The sequence below is a fragment of the Canis aureus genome, chromosome 11 (assembly GCF_053574225.1).
Source record: "Canis aureus isolate CA01 chromosome 11, VMU_Caureus_v.1.0, whole genome shotgun sequence".
Lineage (NCBI taxonomy): Eukaryota > Metazoa > Chordata > Mammalia > Carnivora > Canidae > Canis > Canis aureus.
In genome coordinates, this window is record NC_135621.1 from 9,003,982 (window position 1) to 9,028,932 (window position 24,951).

The 24,951-nt window shown below is 39.4% G+C and overlaps 1 protein-coding gene across 2 annotated transcripts in view; it reads left to right on the plus strand.

The window, feature by feature from the left end:
* Nucleotides 1–24,951, plus strand: part of SRGAP1 (SLIT-ROBO Rho GTPase activating protein 1) — a 270,069-nt gene that overhangs the window by 122,012 nt on the left and 123,106 nt on the right. For both annotated transcript variants that reach the window (XM_077913654.1, XM_077913655.1), the window contains exons 2-3: nt 13,251–13,446; nt 17,918–18,080. In XM_077913654.1, the coding sequence (XP_077769780.1) occupies nt 13,251–13,446; nt 17,918–18,080 (359 nt within the window). The remainder of the gene's footprint in view (nt 1–13,250; nt 13,447–17,917; nt 18,081–24,951) is intronic.

Here is a 24,951-nt window from a genome sequence, read left to right on the forward strand (position 1 = left end):
GATCCCAGGTCTCCAGGATCACAACCTGGGCTGAAGGCGGCGCTAAACCGCTAAGCCACCAGGGCTGCCCTACCTTAGCATTTCTGAAATGCTTTTTGTTGTGAAGATTAAATGATACAATATCTTTTAAGAAGTATGCCTTTTCAAAGTCAGTCATAAGATGATGGACGAGGGTGGAAGAGGGTGAGAAAGAGAGAAGATAGGCATTTTAAATAATTTGTCACTTTAAGCTACTTTAATTCAAAACTTAAATCCAAGTTCAGGTTTAATTAGTGAAATGGAAGTGAAATAGAAGGCAATTCTAGGGACTTCTGGGTGGCTCATTGGTTGAGTGTCTGCCTTGGCTCAGGTCGTGATCTCAGGGTCCTGGGATCGAGTCCTGCATCAGGCTCCCTGCATGGAGCCTGCTTCTCCCTCTGCCTGTGTCTCTGCCTCTCTCTCTCTCTGTGTATCTCTCCTGAATAAATAAATAAAATCTTTAAAAAAAAATCCTTTTTAAAAAAAAGGCAATTCTGACCATGTATGGTACTTATAAATCCTTCCACTCCATATCCTCAGTATTCTACTGAATATAGTTGACACTGTACTCCCTTGTCTAAATTAGCATAAAATAATTTTTAAAAATCTGTTGTCAAGGACTTGGCAGGAACTGTCATTTTCTGGTAATTTCATCAGTTAGAACATAGTTCTACAGCTATCTTTTCTAGATGTGAATAATATGCATTTGTTTTTAACTTCCTAAAACAATACATTGTGAAACATTCCCGATAATAGTGAATGAGAAAGTGAATAAAAATAGCATCCCTTACCATTTTAGACTATTTACTTTTGTTTTGGGTTTTTTTTAAGCTTTACTTATTTTAGAGAAAGAATAAGCACAGGGGAAAGGAGCAAAGGGAGAGGGAGAGAAAATCTCCAGCAGTCTCCACTGAGTGTGGAGCCCGACTCAGGGATCAATCCCACAACCCCAAGATCAAGGGTTGGACACTTTACTTGACTGAGCCACCCAGGTGCCCTTATTTACTTTTAAACCCCCTGATAATTGGCCCAACTCCTGCTTATCACTGTGCAATGTGGAAGAGACTGCCATATGCAATGCCCTGAAATCTCCAGATAATCCTGTGCCTGGGCCTTTGCACAGGCCAGTCCTTTTGGTCATAATGCCGTTCTCATACCTGCCCCCGACTTGGCAATTTCCTACTTACCTGCTAACCCTGGTTTACCTGGGCAGTTTGTCGCTCCTTCCTGTGTGTCCTCAGCACTTTCTTTCTGCTTCCATTAAAGGACTTACCACATTGTACTGTAAATGATGATCATTATAAAAATAAGTTACTTGCTTTCAGGTCTGTAGACAAGGAGCTAGTCTGAGAGGCCATAAGGCACAAAGCGATTGCTTTATCTTTGTTTCCCCAGAGCTCAGTCAGCATCTGGATGGTGCTCTGTAAATGTTTGTCAGATGAGTAGCATAAGTGTCTCTTTCTCACCTGTTCACTTGTTTAAGTGGACATTGTTGAGTGAACATTGTTGAATTCAATTTTTCAGATTATGTGGGTAAAAGTTGGATGTTTGTGCAGGACTAGAAATACTATTTTATCATAGAGTATGGCTCATATCTGAGGATAAAATAAAAGAATGTATTTTTCCATACATAGGTTGTAGCTCAAATTGGACATTTTACTTGATACTTTGAAGAGATAAAATAATGAGAATTAATGTTTTTTTACATTTTAAAATATTTATTTATTTTTTACTTGAGAGAGAGTGAGCACAGTGGGAGGGACAGAGGGAGAGGGAGAGAGAACCTCAAGCAGATTCCCTGCTGAGTGCACAGCTCAGGGAGGGGCTCAGTGTCACAACCCTGAGATCATGACCTGAGCCAAAATTAAGAGTCAAATGCTCAACTGACTGAGCCACCCAGGCACCCCCATTTCTGACATTTTAACTAGTTGATGTCCGGTACTTTCTTAAGCCTGAAAAATCTTGAAAGATATACATATTGATATATATAATATATAAGTAAATAAACAAGTGTGTGTGTGTATTTTAATAGCATTTCTTTTAAGGATTATGTAACCTAAAGCTTGAAAGGCATTTATTTTATGATCCAGAACTGTGACTGTCAGTAAATATAAAATGAATATTGAGGAAGCACAAGTACTGGACCACTTTCTGATTTCCTTGTGTCACTTCCTGACTCAGTTCCACTTCACTTGGAGCCAGAGATTATTGGAACTCTTATGTGTTGAATTGTAGTTAAATCAAAGTAAAAAAATTTTTAAAAATGAATTAAAGTAACATATAAAGTTGCCAATAGCAATCCAATTGAAGTCTGTAGTAAAGATCTAAAGAAAATTAAGTGAAATGATTAGTGTTTCCTTTGTCATTTTTCTAAATGAAGGTTTTATCTATAGTAGAAGTAGACATATAAAATACCTTTAATTGAGAGATGTGTAAAACAGGAATTAGCTGGAGTCTTTTCCCACTGTTGACCAAATAGGGCATGGTTAATGGGGGAGACCTTGTAGGGCTGGATGCCAGAAGGACCACATGGAGCAAAAAAAGAAGAGTTAGTCATGAGGCAGTGGACTGTGGGGAGAAGGGAATGGAAAACCGTTTTATAAATTAGCAAAATTTGGGTCCTGAGTCCGTATGTACATAACTAAGCCTTCTGATAACTCCTCTTACTGAAACAAACATTCATCAGAGGTTGTTATTAGGTATCTATTATGTGCTCTATGGAAATTTAAAGACATGATATTTGTATTCAGGGATTTATAATCTGTAGTTCAAAGCTTTACAGTAATTTTAATGTATTAACAATTTATAACAATTTAAAGCATCAACTTAATACACAATTTAAAAGCAGCAGCAGTTGACCTAAATACACGATTTCCCATAAAGCCACAACATTCAGAAAATACTAGAGAATTAGTATTAGTCACTTAACTGGTTTTTATAAAATATTTGAATTTTGGAGAGGAAGAGATTCTTTTGGCTTTCTTAATTTAAGTAAATAATAGAAATGTAATCATTATTATTTAAATTGATGCTAGCTAGATACTTGGCAGTTAAATTTTGTTTGATACATTAAGTTATATACAGCACCTATATATTTTCTAACAAATTATCTAGAAGGCCAGCCTGGATCACTGGGCTTGCTTTGTATAATTATACACTGTGTGTAATTGTTGAGCATGATAATTTTGTATCATGAACTTTGGAATCAGACACACTTGAATGGGAATCCAAGCTTTCATACCTAGTAATCATATGACTTTGGACAAAATAACCTCCCTCTCCTTTGATATCCTCATCTGTTTAATGAAGGCACTATATAATATGATTGCTATAAGAATTAAATGAGCTAAGCTATATCAAGCACCTATCACAGAATTGGGAACATAGTAGGAACTCAATAAATATTCTCCTGGCATTTACTATGTAAATGGTAAATTCCTTGGGAGGTTAAACTGTACACTCTAAAATTGTAATTACTGCAATAAGGAGAAGAGCCTTAATTTGAAAAAGGCTCAATCTGGGACATCTGACTGGCTCAATCAGTAAAGCATGTGACGCTTGAATCTTGGGGTTGTGAGGCTGAGCTTGACATTGGATGTAGAAATTACTTAAAAATCTTAAAAAAAAAAAAAAAAACACCATAAAACCTCTCAATGTGTAAGTAATTCAGTACAAAACAATTTAAACTACTTTAAAAGTTTTTCTTTTTTTTTTTTCTTTTTTAAGATTTATTTATTTGAGAGAGAAAGAGCCCACAAGCATGAGCTGGGGGCGGGTGGGGGAGAGGAAGAAGCAGACTCCCAGCTGAGCAGGGAGCCCAACTCAGTGCTTGATCCCAGAACCCCTGGATTATGACCTGAGCCAAAGGCAGACACTTAACCAACTGAGCCACCCAGGCACCCCCAAAATTTTTCATTCTTAAAATTTACTTTAAAAAATATGCAAGCTTTTCTGTTTACGAGACTTCATGTTGAATTATATCAGTAAAGAAAGTCAACGTTTAGAGAATGCCTTGAACCTCTGAAAGGTCAGCAATCCAGCCATTCCAAAATGTAAATCTTTGTACTCCCTACAGGTCAGTGATTTCCACACATGGTCTTTTTCTGGTCGTAAAATCAATCTACTAATACAGTCTGAAATGTCCTTGCTTAATTATAGGGAAGTTAATGAACTCTTACCTCTTGTGCATCCCCAATACAGGCATGATAGTGAATCATTCAGATCTGTATTTCCTTAAACGGGCCTTTCCTGCAGTGTATTAAGCTGCAATAATTGATCACCTTAATTTATTGCATTTTATCCTGGCTAGCTTTCATCTGAAAACAACAAAAAAAAAGATGCAAGTTTGTTTTCCATACTTCACCTGAAAATGCGATCTAGTCCAAAATATGTTTGGCTTTCAAAAGCTATGAAAACTGATGGTTTGGTATTAAGCTTTTATTCTAAAATAATGCTGAGGATAATGTCCTTTCAGATGAAGATGTTGTAGTGAAAACTTAGAAAAGTGGATACAGCCTCTCTTTAGTGTCCAAAATGTTGTAAAAATGACTTTACTTTTAAATCCAAAACAATGAGGATTAACTGTACTGAGAGGACAGTTACCTTGTTTTATTCCAAAAGGTTTTATCATAATTCTACTCCCCTCTAAATTGCTATCTCTAGAATTCTAGGATGAGACGGTGATTTTCAGCTTAGAATGGAAGCAACCTAATTTCATACATGTCTGTGCTACTTAGTTTGCTTAAATTGTTGGTAATCTCATAATTTAAATGCAGAAAGACTAGGGAGTTACATTTTCCATGAGGCAGTAACCTGGAAGGGTACATTTGGTCCAGCCACCTAAGCATCCTTCCCCAGAACCTAACTTTTCTGGGCCACAGTGTCAAAAATACCATTTTTAGTTTAAGAAACTACATTTCTGGGGATTCCCAGGTGGCTCAGCGGTTTGGCACCTGCCTTCGGCCCAAGGTGGGATAGAGTCCCACGTCAGGCTCCCTGCGTGGAGCCTGCTTCTCCCTCTGCCTCTCTCTCTCTCTCTATCTCTCATGAATAAATAAAATCTTTATAAAAAAAAAAAAGAAGAAAGAAAAGAAACTACATTTCCATTCCCCAAATTTGCACAACCTTCCAAATCCTGCACATCCTTTAAAGGCAGTGCAGAGGGATCCCTGGGTGGCTCAGCGGTTTGGTGCCTGCCTTTGGCCCAGGGCGCGATCCTGGAGACCCGGGATCGAATCCCACGTCGGGCTCCCGGTGCATGGAGCCTGCTTCTCCCTCTGCCTGTGTCTCTGCACCCCCCCTCTCTCTGTGACTATCATAAATAAAAAAATAAATAAATAAATAAAGGCAGTGCAGGACCAGTGCCCTCTAAAGCTGTCCCTGAAGATAATCCCAGTTGGCCCATGATCCGATTTCTTCTCTGAAAGTCCTTTAGCCTTTGTAGTCAATATTACCAAATCTAGAACATCTTCTTTTTTCATTACACATTTTATGATAATTGGCCAGTACAGTGCTGTACAAGCTGAGAAGGTCTTTTCATTTCTCCTTAAAACCTTTCATTGTCTTTGCAAGGGGGAATATGGCATCTATAATTAGTAACCATTTTGTAGTTGAGGATTCCAAAGAGATAGTTACTTTTCCAAGGTCACACTTCTAACTGCAACTAGTGTCTTGCTACTCTGTATTCCATCCCATATTTGCATTATGCTGGAGTCTGGTCTTCTGATCAAGCCTGCTAATTCTTCAAAAACCTTTTCTGATGAGAACGTGACATTTTAGATTCCACTTAGGAGAAACTTGGTTGCTAATTTACCCATATTCTAGAGGAGCTTTGTCATATAGATGAACTACATTTCTAATTTTAGATTTTCTTAATAATTACTTTAAAAAGTGAACAGAAACAGATGAAGAGGTGAGGTTAATTTTAATAATGTCTTTTCTGTAATCCAATGTCTAAAGTTTTATACCAGTCTAAATTTTTATATTTCAACATTAATGATTATCAGTGAGACATTTCACATCCTTTCTTTTTCTTGCTGCAATTTTGAAATCTTGTGTGTGCTTTACACTGACAGCACATCGCAGTTGGGTCTAGCCACATTGGAAGCACTCAGTGTGTCTAATAGCTACATATTGGGCAGCTCAGCTCTAAAGCTTTCTCCACAATGTGGTTGAAAACCAGCTTCTGCTTTCTGATAACAGATTAAATGGAAATACTCATTAGTTCCATACCAGATGACAGAAATGAGTGATTCATAACTAATTAAAATAATAGGCCTAGGCAGGGGAGAACATGGATACCATTCATTCTTGTGAGGCTTTTATTGTTGGTTTGTTTTGCCTCGTAAATCATAATTCAAACAGGGAACCATACAAAGAGAAACTCTTATTTCTTGAGGTGTAGGATGTTTAGCATTTCATTTATTTAATTAGTTATTTGTATGATTTTTCCAGAATGCAAGTCTGATGGTATATCTTCTTTATTCGGAATTGTTCAGTTCTTCACTCGGGTTTCCTGAAGTTGCCCAGTGAAAAGAGTCACTTAGGTACTTAATTAAAATCCTCCATTCCAGGTCCTGCCAGACTAACAAGATAAAAATAGCCAACCGAAGAGACTGGACATGGGTACTTTTAATAAGCATCCCAGGTGGTTTTTATCATCAAACCAGTTTGGAAAACTGATCTTGGATATAAAATCTTACTCCTTAATGTTTTAACATGGGGCTGCCCTAGGCCCATAACTAGACCTCGTAGCCATCCAGGGTTGGGTTGCAGCAGCAGAGAAGCCCTTGGTATAACTCTCCTTGTTCTCTCCCTCCTCCTGCATGTGCATATGCTGTTCTTTCAGCCCAGAGTTACCTTCCCCCCACCATCCCCACCCTCCCACCACCTGTATATATCAACACACTGCCAGGTCAACCTCAGGATCACCTCCTTGGTACTGACCCCTTTGCCCAACCATGGGAACTTCCTCTGCGCACTTCCATTGCTCTTTGACATTCATACCTTAAGGTCCTACAGGTCACTGGCTCTCACTGTCTGCATTGCCTGTCTTCTCACTGAGCATGAGGCTCATGGCTTTCAGCCTATTATTTATAGCCCCGAGTAAGGAGCCTGCCACAAGGAGATAGTCAGTGAATAGCTTTGTAATGAAAGCCTGCAGATGCTAGTAATAACAGCATCTTCTCCTGGTGGTTTACAGATGGCCGCATGCTTTTCATTTCTACTCATTTAATCCTCATCGGTCCAGTGAGGTGGGACTATTATTTCACAAGGTGATATTTGAGAGGTTAAGTGACTTGCCCCATGTACGATGATTTTTTTTTAAGATCTATTTATTTGAGAGAGAGAGAGAGGGAGTGTGCAAACTGATTCCTCACTGACATGGAGCCCAACCCGGGGCTTCAATCCCAGGACCAGGAGCCAGGATCATGACTGAAGCCAAAATCAAGAGTGGGATGCTTAACTGACTGAGCCACACAGCACCCCTCCCATGATTTGTAATAGATAACACCGTAACTCCAGTCTAGATCCATATTGATGTCACCTAATTTCTGAGTGTAAGAGAAGCATAGATCTTGGATTTGGATTTCTCATGGAAAGGAGAAATGGTCTTTGTTTACTTTTGTGGATTTTTCTTTTTTGCTCCAAATTTCTAACCTAAAAAAACATTTCACCAAAGTTTGCACCCGATAGTTAATCAGCAGCTGCAAGGTTGTGTAAACCTTGATGGAACCAGTTAGAGGATCATTGGGTTCTTCTCTGAGACCTTCCATTGGCTCTCACCTGTTATTTGGGAAAACACTTTATATCCATTGGTTAAAGGTACTGATAAATTCTAACAGAATGTATACCTTTTTTATTGTCATAAGGAACAATCTGACCAAACAAGACTATGAAATAATTGAGATGATTTGGGATGACTTAGAAATGTTGTTGCATTTCTACTTGCTGGATGATCATGAGTGTCACACTCAATCTATCAGTTTTATGCACTAGTCCTAGTTATTTAGCAACATATTAGAGAAGCAACCCAGTCTCATGAACTTAATCTTTCCCTGAAATATGCATCATCAGTCTGTGGTCTCCCACAAATTTATTTCAAGAATTAGGACTTCCCTTTATCAGAGCAATAGGAAGAAACGACTCCATTTCCTCCTTTCCTAGGCAATTCTGCTTTATTTAGTATTAGTCAGCAGATTTCTATAGCTTAGAGTAACTGTTTCAGTTTTGTTTAACAAAATAATTGATTAGTTTGAAAGCACACTTCTTGCATATTATTGTTGGATTGTTCGTGTTGATTCCTTCTGTGGTGTCACTCTGGTAGAACAGAGATGAAATAGTTAAGTCAGTTTTTTTGTTTATTTTTTTTTAAAGTCAGTTTTTAAAAAGCAAATTTTAGCCCTGTTAAAATGGTCGTTATTATTATTTAGTAGGTCCTGACCTTAATTTAAGATAATGACTGCTTAGAGCCTCCCCAGAGATGGCATTTTTCTGCCTAAAAGATATTGTGCTTTTTATGCAGTTGTTTGGGAGTCATGGTAATGAGCCCCTCCTAATGTTCTGTTAGGTAAATCTTTTCTATACCATTAGAGATTGTAACACAGCAATGATGCTCGCCAGTTAGTAAATTTACTAATCTCTGGCTTATAAACAAATTCAGGATGAAGTAAAAATACTGAAGCAAGAGCCATCATGAAGACATCATTTTAAAGTGCTTGCCCTTACGTTGTCAAATTTGATTAACTACTAAAAAGTAGTAGGCATGGAAATATGAAGAGCTATTTTGTTATTACGATTATGATCATTCTTGGAAATGTCTCCACAACCAGAATTTCATGGAATTATGATCCAGCAGTATATCTTCCTTCATATAACAGCTGTAAGTCACAGATCATTTAACTCACTCACTGAAAGCATATACAGTTCACTGTTTTTTAGTGTGTTCACAGTTTTGTAACCATCACCACAGCCGCTTCTAGAACATTTTCATCATCCCATAAAGAAACCCGGCACCCCTTAGCGATTCCCTCCCATTTCCCCCAACTCCTCCAGCCCTAGTAACAACTCATCTGCTTTCTATGGATGAGTCTCTTCCAGGCATCTCATAATGTAATCAGTTTCCCTTTGTGACTAGTATCATTCACTACAAGGTTGTATTTACACGGTTCATCCATGTGGTAGCATGATTCAGTACTTCATTCCTTTTTATGACTAACCTTCTATGGCTAGACCACATCTTGTTTATCTGTTCAACATTGATGGACGACACGTAGCTTGTTCCACTTTTCAACCATCACAAATAATGCTGCTATAAACATCTGTATAGAAATTGTTGTGTTCTCATTTTTCTTGGGTATGTACCTGGGTAGGAGTGGACTTGCTAAGTCTATGTTAACTCTACGTTTAACCTTTTGAGGAACTCCTAGATTGCCTTCCAAAGTAGCTGCACCATTTTGCATTCCCACCAGCAGCAAACGAGGGTTCCAGTTTCTCCACATCCTTGACAGTACTTGTTATTATTTGTCTTTTTTATTGTAACCATCCAAGCAGGTGTGAAGGGGTGTCTCATTTCTTTTGATTTGCCTCTTTCTGAATGCTGATGATGTTGAGCCACTTTTCATCTGCTGTTGGCCATTTGCAGATCTTTTTTGGAAAAAAAAATGTCTATTTAGATTCCCCATTTTATTTTTTTTAAGATTTTATTTATTTATTCATGAGAGACAGAGAGAGAGAGAGAGAGGCAGAGACACAGATAGGGGAGAAGCAGGCTCCATGCAGGACCGAACACAGGTGCTATACTGCTGAGCCACCCAGGAGTCCCCTAGATTCCCCATTTTAAAGATCAGATTGTGTTTTTATTACCAAGTCACAAGAGTTCTTTATATATTCTAGATACAAGTTCCTCATTAGGTACATAATTTGCAAATATTTCTCCCATTCTGTGGGTTGTCTTTCCACTTTCTTGGTAGTTATAGCTGTATATCTTGTAATGTACTTATCCTTCAGGGCATTATGTCTTCCAAGCTCTTCCACTATCAGCTCCTCTTTCCATAGCTTCCTGGTACCTTTCTTCATTACAGCGTTGAGCAATAATGTATTGATACTATCAATTTAGGATTTGTATTTCCTACCAGAAGGACTTGTATACTGTAAATCTTCATAACTCCTGCCTGACACAAAATAGGAGCTCAATAATGGCTTGGTTAATCAAATTAAAATGAAGCTTGAGTCTCCAAAAAATGATCCAGATCAATACTAATACATGAAAGCTAATAGAAAGAGTCCTGAAAGGATGTCTTTAAAGAAGGTGGGTGGGAAGCTGTAATCCCTTTTACAGAAATAAGACTGATACTTTTTCTAGAAATCACTCCTTAATGTGATGCTTTCATCAGTTCCAGCCCTAACGGATTCTTTGGAACCTGGGATGACAGTGGTGCTGTGTCCTGTAACCCCCTGTGGTCCCATTGCAAGGATGGATATGGTGTGGGGCACAGTGCATCACAGGCTTCTTTGACCTTTTCTGAGCAGTGGACCAAAATTTATATGACTATTTATTTCACTCATTTATTTAAAAATATTTTAAATTTTCCAGTGCTGCATAAGGTTAGATCACATCTAGTGAGGTCATATTGACAAAGCTATACCATGAGTGGGGAAGTGAGCTCCCCTAACATTGTGCTGCCTTGTGGCTCTGATGTAGTATAAGGAACCCAAAGGTTTTCTCTTCCTAATAAAACATGCCTTATGATAGTACTTTTATATTGATTTTTTTTCTTTATGATCTTTTTGTGTGTGTGTGTGATCTTTTCCTCATTTGTCCCCAGCTTGTCTAAATTAAAGAGGGAATCAAATGAATTCTTCAGTTTTTGGAACATGTTTTATTTTCTCACCATAATACCCTACATTCTGTCCCTTCATATTTTCCTTCTTGAAAATGCTGCTGTCCTATTTTGATGGGAAAATTACAGATAATATGAAGGAACAGTTACTCCCTGCAAAAAGATGAGACTTTTAACTGTTTAAATATGGTCTTTAAAATTCCCTAGTTCTTGATTTTAAAGACTGAAGAGAGTGAGCAAGCAGAAATCAAATGAGACTGAAGAAGGAAGCCTACAGAATTTTTGTGTAATTCTATTGAGATCTGTACTCTCGGCCACTTTTATTTCTTATTTGGCACTAAAGCCACTTAAAAGAAGGGGGGTAAAAACCCTTAGTTGACAGCCTAAGACCATTGATTTATTTTCTCTTAGCACAGCAAGATGTGCTAAAATTACTAAATCTTAAAAGACTTACTGAGATTTCTGAATGAGAATACCCACACCCCAGATTTCTTTTCTCTTCACAAAACAAAAATAGTTCTGTATTTTTGAGGGAAAGAGTTTGGCAGACACGGTGATTATAATACTGTATTGAAAAACACTTACTTTGACTAAAAACCAGATGCTGTTCGTGGTAGTTAAAAGCCTGTAATAATGTTTTCACTTTGGTGATCACCACATTTCTATGAGATTAATAATAGAGTCCCCCAGTCTAGAGATGGAGAAACCAAGAGAGGACACTTAAGAAACGCTTACTGCCCTTTTCCAGGGTTTCCCAAAGCAGTGTTGCCTGGAACATGACCTTATCGAGGGCCTCATGTCATAGTTATTGTGTCTTTTTTGCCACGATAAAGTATTTAATTGAGTTCTTTCTTTGTAAAATGTGGATGCTACTTGTACCTGCCTCAATAGGGTGTAGAATAGTGTTTGATTACTGTTAGCCATGATTAAATTGAGCAAGTTTCCTGACTCCCAATTCAGAAAGTGACCACCCTGCTCTTAACGAGCTTGATTAAACATGGCCAAATGTATGCATACATATCATGAGCTTGGTCTTTCTCTGCTGAACAAGAATAATAGGAATTGAGGGGATGTTATTTGGACATCGATTTCTCTCTTTTTTTTTTTTTTAAGATTTTTATTTTGGAGGCACCTGGGTAGCTCAGAGGTTGAACATCTGCCTTTGGCTTAGGGCATGATCCCAGGGTCCTAGGATCGAGTCCCGCATCAGGCTCCCTTGGGGAGTCTGCTTCTCCTTCTGCCTATGTCTCTGTCTCTCTCTCTCTTTGGGTCTCTCATGAATAAATAAATGAAATCTTAAAAAAAAAAAAAGATTTTTAGTTTTAAGTAATCTCTACACCCAGCATGGGGCTCAAACTCACAACCCTGAGATCAAGAGTTGCACGCTCCACTGACTGAGCCAGCGAGGCGCCCCTGCACATTGATTTTTATTAACTCTACTCAATTAGATTCAGCCCTCATTTTTAGGACCTGTGCACTGACTCTGGGAAAGATGAAATAAAGTTTTCCAGGATGAGTATGCTTGTCTGGAGGTTAGCCCTGGGTCTCAGACAAAAACAAGTCAGTAATTGTTGCTGTATCTCATTTTCCAAAACACACAGGTTTCATTGTTATAGTCATTTACAGATAGTTTTGCGTGACACCGCTCTGCTTTTGTGTTCTTTTCCAAATCAGTAAAAGACTAACCTTCACCTTCCTAATGTATTAAAATCATCAAAGGATTCTTTGCAGGATTATGTGTGTCAATAGAGCTGTTAGTTTGAACGATGTGTAAAAAGTGAAGGCCAGTGAAGAGCCTTTGATGTTGTGAATAGAATAATAAAGTAGAATCTGAGGATTCCACTTATGAATGAATTATTTGGTTATAGAAATAAGTTATTTTTAGGCTCAGCATCCCTATAAACCCAGAAGCTACGTGTTTTACAAACTAGAAATTTATGCACTAAATAAAAATTACCAGATGTCAGTGTCTGTGTTTGCCAACTAGCAAATATGCTGTGGTTTAGAAGTTTGGAAGAAATGATGCTCTCATCTTTGCCATTTAAACTCAAAAGGTACAGTTGAGGTAAAGTGCTATTGAAAAAAATTACAATGTGTGCAGCTCCCCAAAGATGTCACATGTTATGTAAATTATCTTAAAGGCTTTGCCCTCCTCACTCCCTGCATGTTTGTGGATTGCAAATGTAACCCATGTTTCTATTCCAATTTATAACATTCCTTCCTGGGATTTGTCTCATTCTTTTAAAGGGTCAGCAGATTATGTAAACGGATCTGGACCTAGGAGTCTCATAAAGGTCCAATACAGAGCTAATTATTACTTTTTATCTTGCACATCCTGCACACCTCAGTAATTTTCACAAAATCATCAAATGGATTCTCTTCTTTCCTTAGAAATTCGAGCTCAGCTAGTAGAACAGCAAAAATGCCTGGAACAGCAAACAGAGATGAGAGTTCAGCTTCTCCAGGACCTGCAGGATTTCTTCCGGAAAAAAGCTGAAATTGAGACGGAATACTCTCGAAACCTAGAGAAGTTAGCAGAAAGGTTCATGGCAAAAACAAGAAGCACTAAGGATCATCAACAGTACAAGTAAGAGACACTTGACTCAAATTCATGTTTCCAAGGTGATAGCCTACCTTCTAACTACCCTTCTTGGTTTTAGAATTTTCCATCTTTGAGAAGCTGTGATTGGCATATCCCCATAGGTAAAAGCAACTGTCTGCATTTATAATTTATGAGCATCTGTGTATCACATTTTAAAAGTATTCTCTTGACATTTTTCCTTTCCATAAATATATATTTGTGGATAGCTTTATATATAAGAAGAAAAGGTGTGTGTTTTAAAATCCCTAATTACAGAAAAGTGGGAGTTGGTCTCTACCACCAGGTAGATATATCAGTGGGCACATTTAAAATGGCTGCTTCTTCAAGCAAAGACCTCAGGATTTCTGTAGTGATTTTGGATGAAAATAAGCAATAAGGGTTGCTTATGTTTAGCCCCCACCCCTCAAGTTTAGCTGTGGTCACTGCAGTTGAGATTGACTTAAAACGAGGATCTTTAGTAAAATGCTTCTGACCAATTGTAGTTAAACCTTGAATTTAAAAAAATTAATTGTACTTCATTTGTTCAAAAAATACAGATTTTCTGATAATGAAATTTACTTTGTAATTTAGATCCTAGAGACAGAGACAAGTAGGCAGACAACTTTCATAGAGTAAAGTATACAAGTACTGTGACAGAGTGAGTGCAGGATGCCATAGACAGACCCAATGGAAATCCATTTTATAATGGAGATGGGGAAAGGAAGAAGTGATAATGTAAGCGAAGACATGAAGGACTAGTTGACAAGTTGAGGGGATCAGAGCAGGATGTTCCAGACAAGGGGAACATCCTGGATTGGGGGTAGAAGGGAAGAGGTGTAGGGCAGTTTTGCAGAACAGAAGTAGTTGGATGGGAGCGGGTAGTGAAGGGGGTCATCTGGGTGGCTACCTCTAGACTTTGTCCTGAGGTCATGAGAAGCCTTTGGAGAGTTTTAATTAGAAGTGACCAGCTCAGACCTTCAACTTAGAACGATGATGACGACCATCGATAGGATTGTGGACTTGAAGAAGCTGTAGTGGGGGGAGGGAGAACATGTAGGGGGCTCTCACAGTAATGGCGTGAACCAGCACCACTGCAGCCAGAAAGAGACTTGTCTAGGAGATATTTAGAAGGCAATGCAGTCTTTCTTTTCTGGAAATAAACTAGACTAGGTAATCTGAAAAGTATTTCTGCTATAAAACTCTCAGAGATGCCGATTAAAATATAATAGACATCATTTTAAATGTGTAACTGAACTCATAGGAAAGTAAGGGAAATTTCCAGGGGCCAAAAAATAAAAAGAAAGAGGGAACTGAAAACTCGAGTGGACATTCATATCCACCCTTTAGTCCCATATGAGGCAGATGATGAGGCCTGTGCAGGGTAGAGAGGTGGGCCTAAAGGCTTCCTACCACCAACCCTATCACACTACATCCCACCCTAAAACTGAAACCAGAACAACTACTATCTCTGTGTTGGTAAAACAGAAAACTGCCAACCCCCTTGCAACAATGAGGAGTCCTGTCTACTCAGGCTGAGCTGCAGGCTGGAGAAGGGCTGCACGGAAGCCCATCTTTGTCTTCACCGTTGGCTTTGCTGTTTTGTTTTATACCCCTCTATGGCCTCGGATCCTGTGTAAAAAAGTAGGATGAGCAGTACCCCTCGGGTACTTTTGCAGAAGCAAATGCAGAACAGCTCTAGATAGGGAATACTTTTTCTTTCAATGCCTCACCTCTTGTGTTGGTCCAGCCCAAAAATAAATCTTGGCAGTGGTTCCCAAGGTGGACACATGTCAAATGTACTTGACAGAGACTAGAGCTGGAAAGGAGATTGGAGCCAGTACTGTATTATAGTGACTGTGCCTTTTTAAAAGTGATTACAAGTAAGAAGACAGCCCATTTATCCATTCGGTATATACTTTTCGAATGTTTTCGGTGCACTTGGAAATCCATTGTGAACTGAAAACTGGTATGGGCCCATGCACTAGTCTGATCCCTTAGGGATTCAGCTGCCCTTTTCTTTTTCCTGCTTTGTTGACGTGTTTTGTCCAGAGGTAAACTGTTCAGAATTTTCTTTGATTTGGGTAAGTTTTTCAAATATGGAAATGAAGGTAATATGGTAATATGTCCTTTCTACAGAAAGGACAAACCAAGAGTAAGAAGCAAATCAAAGACACGCTTTATGAAAGAGCCAGACCTGGTTTGAATCCGGGCTTTGCTGCTTGGTTTCAGCCAAGTTGCTTGGCCTTTCTGAAACTTGGTCTCCTAACTTATAAAATGACATTTTGTGACCATTAAATGAGAAACACTATGAAGCCCTTGATGTGATTGATAGCTGGCATGGGTCATGCATTCATTGTTTCTTCTCTCCACCAAACAAAGGTTAAATCTTGGGCACAGTACTCAGCTTTGAGATGCTCTTTATGTAGAACAGTCCTCAGCTTAGGGTTGCCACTGACAGAAGACGGAAGCTTAGATCAGCCTTCCTGGACTCAAAGACTCTGATACTAGCTTTGGTCTTAATAGCAAATCAGCATGCCTCGCTAAGCTTCTCTCACTGATAAAGGGGATACAAAGAATTTTTGCCTTAAATTGTAGTGGTCGGATTATGTAGAGTTGCTGTGTGTAAAGTCTTCAGACCAGCCTCTAGATAAAAATAGCTAACTTTGTAGAGCACTTCCTGTGGATCTAAGGCATTATAGAAAGTGGTAGGAAATATATATCAACGGAAATAATCATCATAATCTTATGAGTACTGTTATTTTACCCACTCTCCAAATGAAGTTACAGAGGCAGAGAGAAGTTTGGATAATTGGGCCAAGGTCACACAGCTAGCAAGTATAGTTCTGGGATTTGGACTTGGACAGTATAGCTCCATATTCTGTGCTCTTATGTAGTATTTCTTACAGTAGGTGCTCAGTACCTGATAGCTGCTATTATTGTTGTTGGTGGTATTCTTATCACTTACTAAGGCAATAATATGTGTTTATTCAGGGAGTGAAATCACATTTATTTAATGTTTACCATGGGCAGGGCACTCAGGATACAAAGACGTAGGTAATGTTGTTAAAGTAGGAAAGGTTGTCCAAGAATGTATGGGTTACTTCAGTGTAATATGATAAGGTGACACGGATCTCTTGGGCTGACCAGATAGAGAATGTCAGTGGAAGGGCTGCCAGGGAACCAGTGCCCCTTGCTTGATGGCTCTGAGGGAAAAAAAAATTAGGTTCTCTAGGTTGGTGGTGTAATCCTGGGGGCTTTTCTAGTGTGTGCCAGCGCGAGGACCCAAGAACAGAGGACTGTCCCCCTGCACTTGTTCCTGCTTCTGCTTCCATCCTCTACTTCCTCTTTCTTCTACAGAGGGTTTTGACTTAATTCAGTGTCAGATCCTGAATCTGAGGAACTTACAGGCAGAAAGAGCTGAATGAATGATTTCTTCCCTGATTTAATTAATATTCAGAGTCATAGATGATCATGAATAGTAAGATACCATGTCTGATACAAATGGCTCTAGTGTCCTGAGTTAGGATAAGCATTCTTGTGCCTTTTTGTCATTTTTCAGTTAGACTTTTAAAAACAAAAAAAAGCATTGTACTTTTTTTTCTTTCTTTTTTTTTTTTTTTAAGCAGTAGCATCCCAGTTAACTTGCTGTTTTTGAGGTTTAAAGATTTTTTATGAGTCCCCTTTTGTGGCTTATATTCACTTTTAGCTTTATTACCTGTAATAAACAAGGTAGGAGCACCTGGCTGGCTCAGTTGGGGGAGCATGAGACTCGTGATCTTGGAGTCATGAGTTTGAGCTCCACGTTGGGTGTGGAGCCTACTTTAAAAAATAAAATCAAAATATCAGAGTAAAACAAAGGATAGTTACAAACATTAAAGTGTTTAATGACGAGTCATGAGCCACTACACTCCTTGGTTCTATTCATGAGCCTTCAGATAGTGTTGTAGAGTTGTGATTCTCAGTAACACTTTTTGGGACGCTGGGGTTTATGTATCAGGGGATTAATAAATAATCCTCGAATGTACGTTCCATGGAAAGCATACCTAAGCCAAATCTCTTTTCCAGCAGCAGACTGGACATTCAAAGCAGACTTTGTGTGCAGTGGCAACCACAGTCTGTCTGAGAGACAGTAGTCAATAGGTTTTTGTGTAAATAGAAACTACTTTCTTCAATGGGGTGATTAAAGCTGAAAGCCTGGCTGATTACTGTGTATATTAGGGTCCCATGGCCCTTGTCAGGAGTGGGGGGTTTTGATTGGTGTCCATGGTCCAGGTTTCTCCCCCCAAGTTTAGGGAATTGCTGGCTTTCGGCCATCACAGCCTGGAAGGCCATCCTCCTGGCTGGGGAGTAGCCCGCTATGAGCAAGACCAGCAACAATACCCATCTGTTGTGGCTCCTTGTTTGCTCTGGTGGCTTCCCTCAGCTGCTTGGGGCAGCTTTGAAATTGATGGTAATTCTGTTTTTCTTCCCTTCTCAGGAAAGACCAGAACTTGTTGTCTCCAGTGAACTGCTGGTATTTGCTTCTGAACCAAGTGAGAAGAGAAAGCAAAGACCACGCAACTTTGAGTGACATCTATCTGAACAATGTGATCATGCGGTTCATGCAGATAAGTGAGGATTCTACTCGGATGTTTAAAAAGGTACATCCCCACCCCACCCCCCCCACCCCAATCCTGGTGCAGTGTGTCTTCTCGGGAAGACACAGCGAAGGCCAGCGCCTTCACTACTTATTTGTACTCTGTAGGTTTTGGCTAAGAGAAGGAAAATTCTTTTGAAAACTCAAGACACAAAACGATAAGGTCATCCCTGAGCGGGCATGCCTACAGAGTTGTAAATCGCTGAATCTGTGACCTGAAGACAATGCAAGCAAAATTGTGAAATGAGATGGACCTGCAGATTGCACCCCTGTCCTTAGGAATGTGTTGCCTACACTTAGGAAGAAAATCAAACAGGAGAGGAAAAGCCTTTAAGTTCTGTGTTTTGGGCTCACACATGATCAGACATTTGTGAAGGACAAGGCAACCGGATGTGCTGCTCTCTGGGGAAAATGTTAGCATGGTTCATTTTTTTTTTTTTCCTTTGTTCTCACCAGACTAGCAGCGGAGGTGGTGAGAGGATGACATGAAGAAAATCCCACAGAGCATAGAAAATTCAGTCTCTTACATGCCAGAGATCTTCCTCCTTTCCAAATCCACTTTAAAAAGTAGGGGCTGGGCTTTTAAGCCTTCTTATCATTGTTAAGCACTCTCAGCCAGCTCTCAGTAATTTTATTTTTGTTAAGAACGGGAACAGAATCGGACCATATCCTGGGTAGGGAATGCAGCTACTTGCCCAATAAGACTCGCTTTCACTTTATGTTTATGGGACAAGGGCTCTCCCCACCACTCCTCAGTTTTGTGCTTAGTGGTGTGGGGTGTCTATACCAGTATCTGTACTCTATTCAGTAAGTAAGCATTAGTTTCAGAAAGTAGGGGGGAAAAACCCCACCTTGTAGGTAAATGACATATTTATGTTTCAAAGGGGCCCTTGAAAACAAAGATGTAGTGTTCAGCGGGCCAGCTGGAAAATCTCTTAGCTATGTTTGATGTGTCCACAGTAGGTTCCATTTCTTTCTTTCTTTTTTTTTTTTTTTAAGATTTTTATTTATTTATTCATGAGAGACACAGAGAGAGAGGCAGAGACACAGGCAGAGGGAGAAGCAGGCTCCATGCAGGGAGCCCGATGCGGGACTCGATCCTGGATCTCCAGGATCCCGCCCTGGGCTGAAGGTGGTGCTAAACCGCTGAGCCATCAGGGCTGTCCACTAGGTTCTGTTTCTGACCCAGAACTGGAATTCAGCAAACTCCAGGTCCTCCTTTGCTCTGTGAAATAGGAAAAAAGTAATAACAAATGTTCCAAACAAAGGAGGCCCTTAAATTTGGAAGAACATATTAAGAAGAGTACAGGTAGAGAATTGCCCAATGTATCTTAGGAAATAGAAATTTGAAAAACAGTTTAGATGGAACCATGAAAGTGATTTTCTCAGATGTCAGCCTGTTCAGCCAAGGCCTCATTTAGTTCACTGGGGTTTTTTGAGCATATTCTATGAGCAGGAGATGGTGTCAGGTCTTGGAAAGTCTACATAGAGGAAGAAAAAACAGTCCTTGTGCTCAAGAAGGTCACATTCCAAATTTGGATGGCACTGTATGATGCTTCTAGTTGTGCGAAGGCTGGCATCTGTTCAGCCAGGGCATCTGGAGCCAGCACCTTGTCAAATCCATTTTTTTTAAATCTGTTCAACAGAACATCTTTAAAATGCCTGAGGAAGCAGAGTTAAAAGACACGTCCCTGCCTGCATGGAGCTCATTATAGTAATTAACAGTTATCATGCTAAAGGGACACACAGCCCGCTGTGGGAACTCAAAGCTGAAGATCGTAACCTTCCTGGGGGGAGGAAGGGTCAGGAAATTCTTCACGGAAGAGGGAATCCTTGGAGTGAGACTTGCAGGAGAAGGAGGTGGTCATCAAGCAGACAAAGACACTGTTCCAGGGAAAGCAGTAATACAACATGTTCAGGAAAGAGTTTGCTGTCACTGGGCCAGGGTCACGTGGGAGTTGAGTGAAGGGATGTGAGGCTAGAAAGGATGGTGGCTATAGAAAGGGGCCCTGTATGTCTTGCTAAGTAAGATGTAGGTATTTATATTTTGTGAGTCAAAGTCCAGGGCTTGATAAAGGTGATAGAAACCTGGGGCTAACAAAAAAAAAAAGAAACCTGGTGCTGAGAGTTTGGATTTGAGTGACAACTCTTCTGCTTACTTGCTTTGCAGTCTTGGGAGATGATTCAAGAGAGTGCTCTCCACTGTTGAAAGGAGTGGGTGAGGCAGGATGGGGCAGAGGGGAAGAAGCTGAACCTCTGGTGGCTCTGGAGCTAGGGTGGTCCTTTGGAGTTGTGTCATATCCAGGCAAACAGGCCTCGCCTCTGTTTTGCAGTCATTGGATTTGAGCTGCCCTGGGGGAGGGGCTCAGTAATCCTAGGGTGAAGCAGCTCCTCTTGGTGGAGGGTAATTCCCAAGAGTAGTTCTCAGAGAGGCGTCAGCTGCATCAGCAGCCAGCAACCAATATTCCCAGTTGTTAGGGGAATAAGATCTTGGCTCTTGAAGAGAATCTGGAGGATGTGCAGTAAACACACAAACGTGTGTATAGGCACTCACACACACATACCCCACGCCTGCTTCTTTGCTACCTAAAAATTCTTTTCTTTCCAGATTTCCTGGGACTCGCAAGAATTATGATTCTTGGAATGCTGTTTATAGGGGACCCCTGGCTGCTTTGGCATTTAGTGGGGTGAACAGTCTTCTAACCATTAGTGACCAGCTGGCAGGTTAACGGTCATTACGGTTCCGGGTGTCGAATACTACCTTTCTGAAGCAAACGCAGCACATTCCACATCCCACTTTTCTGTGTATAGTCTTGCTGGAAAAAAGAAAGGACAAGAGGCAGAGGGCAAAAGGGAGAGATTAAAGCTTATTGAGAAGCCAGATCAGCTCACTAGGACACATTTGTCATCTAAAAGAACAGGAAGCTAAACCCATACCTATCAAGTCCAGAGAACTTTAGGTCCCTTTAGATTAAAAAGCAAGACTAGTCTTTTATGCCACCACCACCACCCCCTTTTTTTTTTTTTTTTTGGCTTTTTTGATTACCAAATGTTTCTCTTCGGTCCAGCTCTTCTTCCATTATTGTGATTCCAGAAGTGCATTTTCCATCAGAATGAAAAGAAATCATCAGAGCTAGTCTGAAGTGACCTTAGAACTATTATGGGGTCCTTAGCACAATGCCTGTCTTTCTTGGGAAAGGATTTTGAGACTTCCTCATTTTTCAGAAATATCCCCATGTCTGTATGGAGATCCAGGTAGATGCTGGGGGTTTGACAGTTTCAGCCTCGTACGCAGCTGTATTGTATTCCATTTAGTCAGCGGTAGAAAATCCTTTTACCCAGGATGCCTGGGTGGCTCAGTGGTTGAGCATCTGCCTTTGGCTCAGGATCCCCGGGATCCTGGGATCAAGTCCCACATCGGGCTCCCTGCAGGGAGCCTACTTCTCCCTCAGCCCATTTCTCTGCCCCTCTCTGTGTCTTGTGAATAAAAACATAAAACCTTTTTTAAAAAAACAACCAAACTGTTCTTTCACATAAAGAGTTTGAAGCAGATAATTCTAGGAATGTTTTTGTGCCCAAATAGACATAATAATTGGAAAGACACATAAAAATACCTAATTCCACACATAGGTGTAGGGAACAGCCTTAAAGCTTAAATTTTAATCACATCAGAACTAGTTAGAGTTTTCATCAGGTAGAAAAAGTAAAAAGTGTTTTAGAAGACAACAATACCCAATTATTCAAATACTGATTATTTCAGATTTAGGCCTTTAGAACTGTAAATGAATCCTGTTGGTCAGAATAATGTAGTGGTTCATCTTTTAGGCTCTGAAATCAGATATTTTACGTTACGAATCTTGACCTTTTCACTATTACTATCTGTGTGGATTTTGGAGTATTTGTAAATCTCTTAGGCCTTAGTTTCTTTAGTATCTATAAAGTAGATACAGTAACCTACTTCAGATAATTGTATGGAGGATTCATGAGTCATCCATGAAAAGCCATTTAGCCCAGTGTCTGGACTTGAGAAGTCCTAGGTAATTTTTAGCTATTATCTTTATTATCGTCTGTATTCTAAACCCTTACTCTGTAGCATTACACTAAATGTTTCCTCAAGTCATTATACTAAATGTGCCCTCATTCTAAGGAGAATATATGCTGCAGCTGTGATAACCACAGCCGGATCATTACGCAGCATTGGTCTATCACTTACTATGAAGTTGTTCCAAACCATATTTGTAAGCACACTCTGAGAAATGTCCTCCCAAGGTGCTTGCTTGTAGCCCAATTAAAATTTTGGTTCTCACATTTCATCACTTAGTGGGAAATCGGGTAATAACCCAATGAATATCCATGTTGGTCAACACACCCTCCACCCCACTCTGAAGTCCCCCCACAGCTATTTCACATACAGAGTCTTAATTTTGAGGCTTCACGGATTTCTTCATTCATTCAACAATAAGAGTTACTCAGTTCCAGACCCTCTGTTAGATATGGACAGGGCAGGACTCTGTTTTTACTCTCTTAACTTCTGCTTTGCCTTTTTAGAAGAAGGTCGGGAATTGGAGCCTCCTTCTATACTTGGGTTTGTTTCATTATCAGCCCTTGTTTCTTTCCCAAAGAACAAGAGGTGGTGAGGTGTTTCTTGCCCTGTTCTCCAGCCCTGCCTCCCAAAGTGATGAGATTTTGTGGTCTTCTTTCCATTACTCATGCTGAAAAAGAGTGTCCTGCATCTGGTTTGGTGCTGCAGCCAGAAAATGTGCAGATCATATGCTACACATAAAAACGTAATTAATGTCAGCAGTCATAATTGCAGGAAAGAACACAACCAGCTTGCAGTAATCACTTTATTTAAGCACCTTATCATATGATCTTATTTCCCAATTTTGAGACTGTTAATAGGAATATGTAGTTTAGAGGGAGCACAGTAAAATGGTAGCTGTTGAATATGCTAAATTCTCTTTGTGTGTTTTAAATTATCTTCAAGTCTATCATTTCCCCCATAGATTGTTTCAAAGTATTAATGTTTTTGTCTTCCTTGGTTTGCATAAATATGCGTACAAGTTTATTTCTTCCCCAATCATAATGGCATCTCTACACTACCACTTACCGAATTTTAACAACTATGCACCAAGCACTGTGCTCTGCGTTTTTCACACATTCACTTACGTGTGCTCCCCATAAACAGGTTTTATCACCTACGTTTCAGAGAGGAGGAAATTAAAGATTCAAAGATATAAGTTGTAGAGATAAGCTAGTGGGTATATATTTTGTCTTTACCCATACGTCTTAGTTCACAGTTACTGTGACTTCGTTGGTATTTTTCCATGGTAACGGGAGATGTTATTCCATGCATAGGTAAGACACTTCTTAGAATTGGGACACTATGGTCTTGGCCCTATTTATTTCTTATGAAGATCCTGAAGAATGACAATTTTGGGTGAGGCAGCCAAATCTGTCCATCATCCAGTAATAGGCAGGTATTCAAAGCAGCAGAGACCTGTCACAGGTCACTAAGAATGACTCCACTTGGGGATCCCCAGGTGGCTCAGCAGTTTAGTGCCTGCCTTTGGCCCATGGCATGATCCTGGAGTCCCAGGATCGAGTCCTGCATCAGGCTCCCGGCATGGAGCCTGCTGCTTCTCCCTCTGCCTGTGTCTCTGCCTCTCTCTGTCTCTATCATGAATAAATAAGTAAAATCTTTAAAAGAAAAAAGAATGACTCCACTTTGGCACAGATACTATAGGTTATCAGATTCAGACTCACAGAAGTTAAATTAACCTACTTTGGGTATTGCTGATTGTGTTGTGTGGCCCAATCTGAAAGGAAGGAGAGATTATTAATAAAATTTGGAAATTCACAGTCATTTTTTATTTTGATCAAGGCCAATCATATTCTACTTAAATACCCCAGTATGAAAAGAAAGAAAACCAAAACATTCCCTAGGAGGAAAAATGTTGTTTCAATTAGATCATTGAAAACATTCAGAGTCTTTAATGTAAGTTGATAAAAGATACCAGTCTACAACAGATCTCTAACACTCTAACTTTGTTTTAAAGAAAACTTGCATGAGTTAAAAAAAAAAAAAACCCTGAAAACTGGCAATCTGTATATGAGTCTCTTTTTTAATATAAAAATATATATTCATTGTAAAAATGTAGAAAACGTTAAAAGTGGAAATAATTCTCCATATTAATATGACCTGTGGTTAGTACCTTGGGCTATATCTTTTCAGTATTGATATATATAAACATATTTGTGTAGTAAACAAACATACATATGTATGTATTTTACAAAATTGAGGTCTCGTTGCATATAGCTTGGGAACTTGTCCTTTTCATACAAAATTTGTTAGCATTTCCCATGTCTGGAAATAATCTTTTAAACTGGGATGCTTCATGTCTACATAGTGTTTCACTATCTGCATGGCTATGTTCTTTTGCTGTTTTTGCTCACTTTCCTGTTGTTTCATTCATCTATGGTGTTTTGTTTTTTTCCTTATGCTGTATTTCTTGAAGTAGAATTATTAGGTCAAAGAGTAGTATTGGAATGTCATGCTTTGGATAAAATTTTTATCTTTTGCCTTTTTGGAGAAAGGTGGTAATGGCTGTGATTTACCAAAGAGTAATCCATTCCCTGAAAAATTGCCTATTTTCTTAGCAAAGAGCTAGCACATGTAATTTAGGACACTGATGCAACAGTAGTAAATAATATAACAAGAGGAACTTTTTTCAGAGCATTTCAGTGTGGTGTAGCAGAATAATTAAATGCTATGCTGGTAGCATTGGGGGACAGCTTCATTATTGATGAGACCTGGATAAATAAGTGAGAATAGTTCAAGCAGACATGACTATCTGCTTCTCTTGAGTCTTATT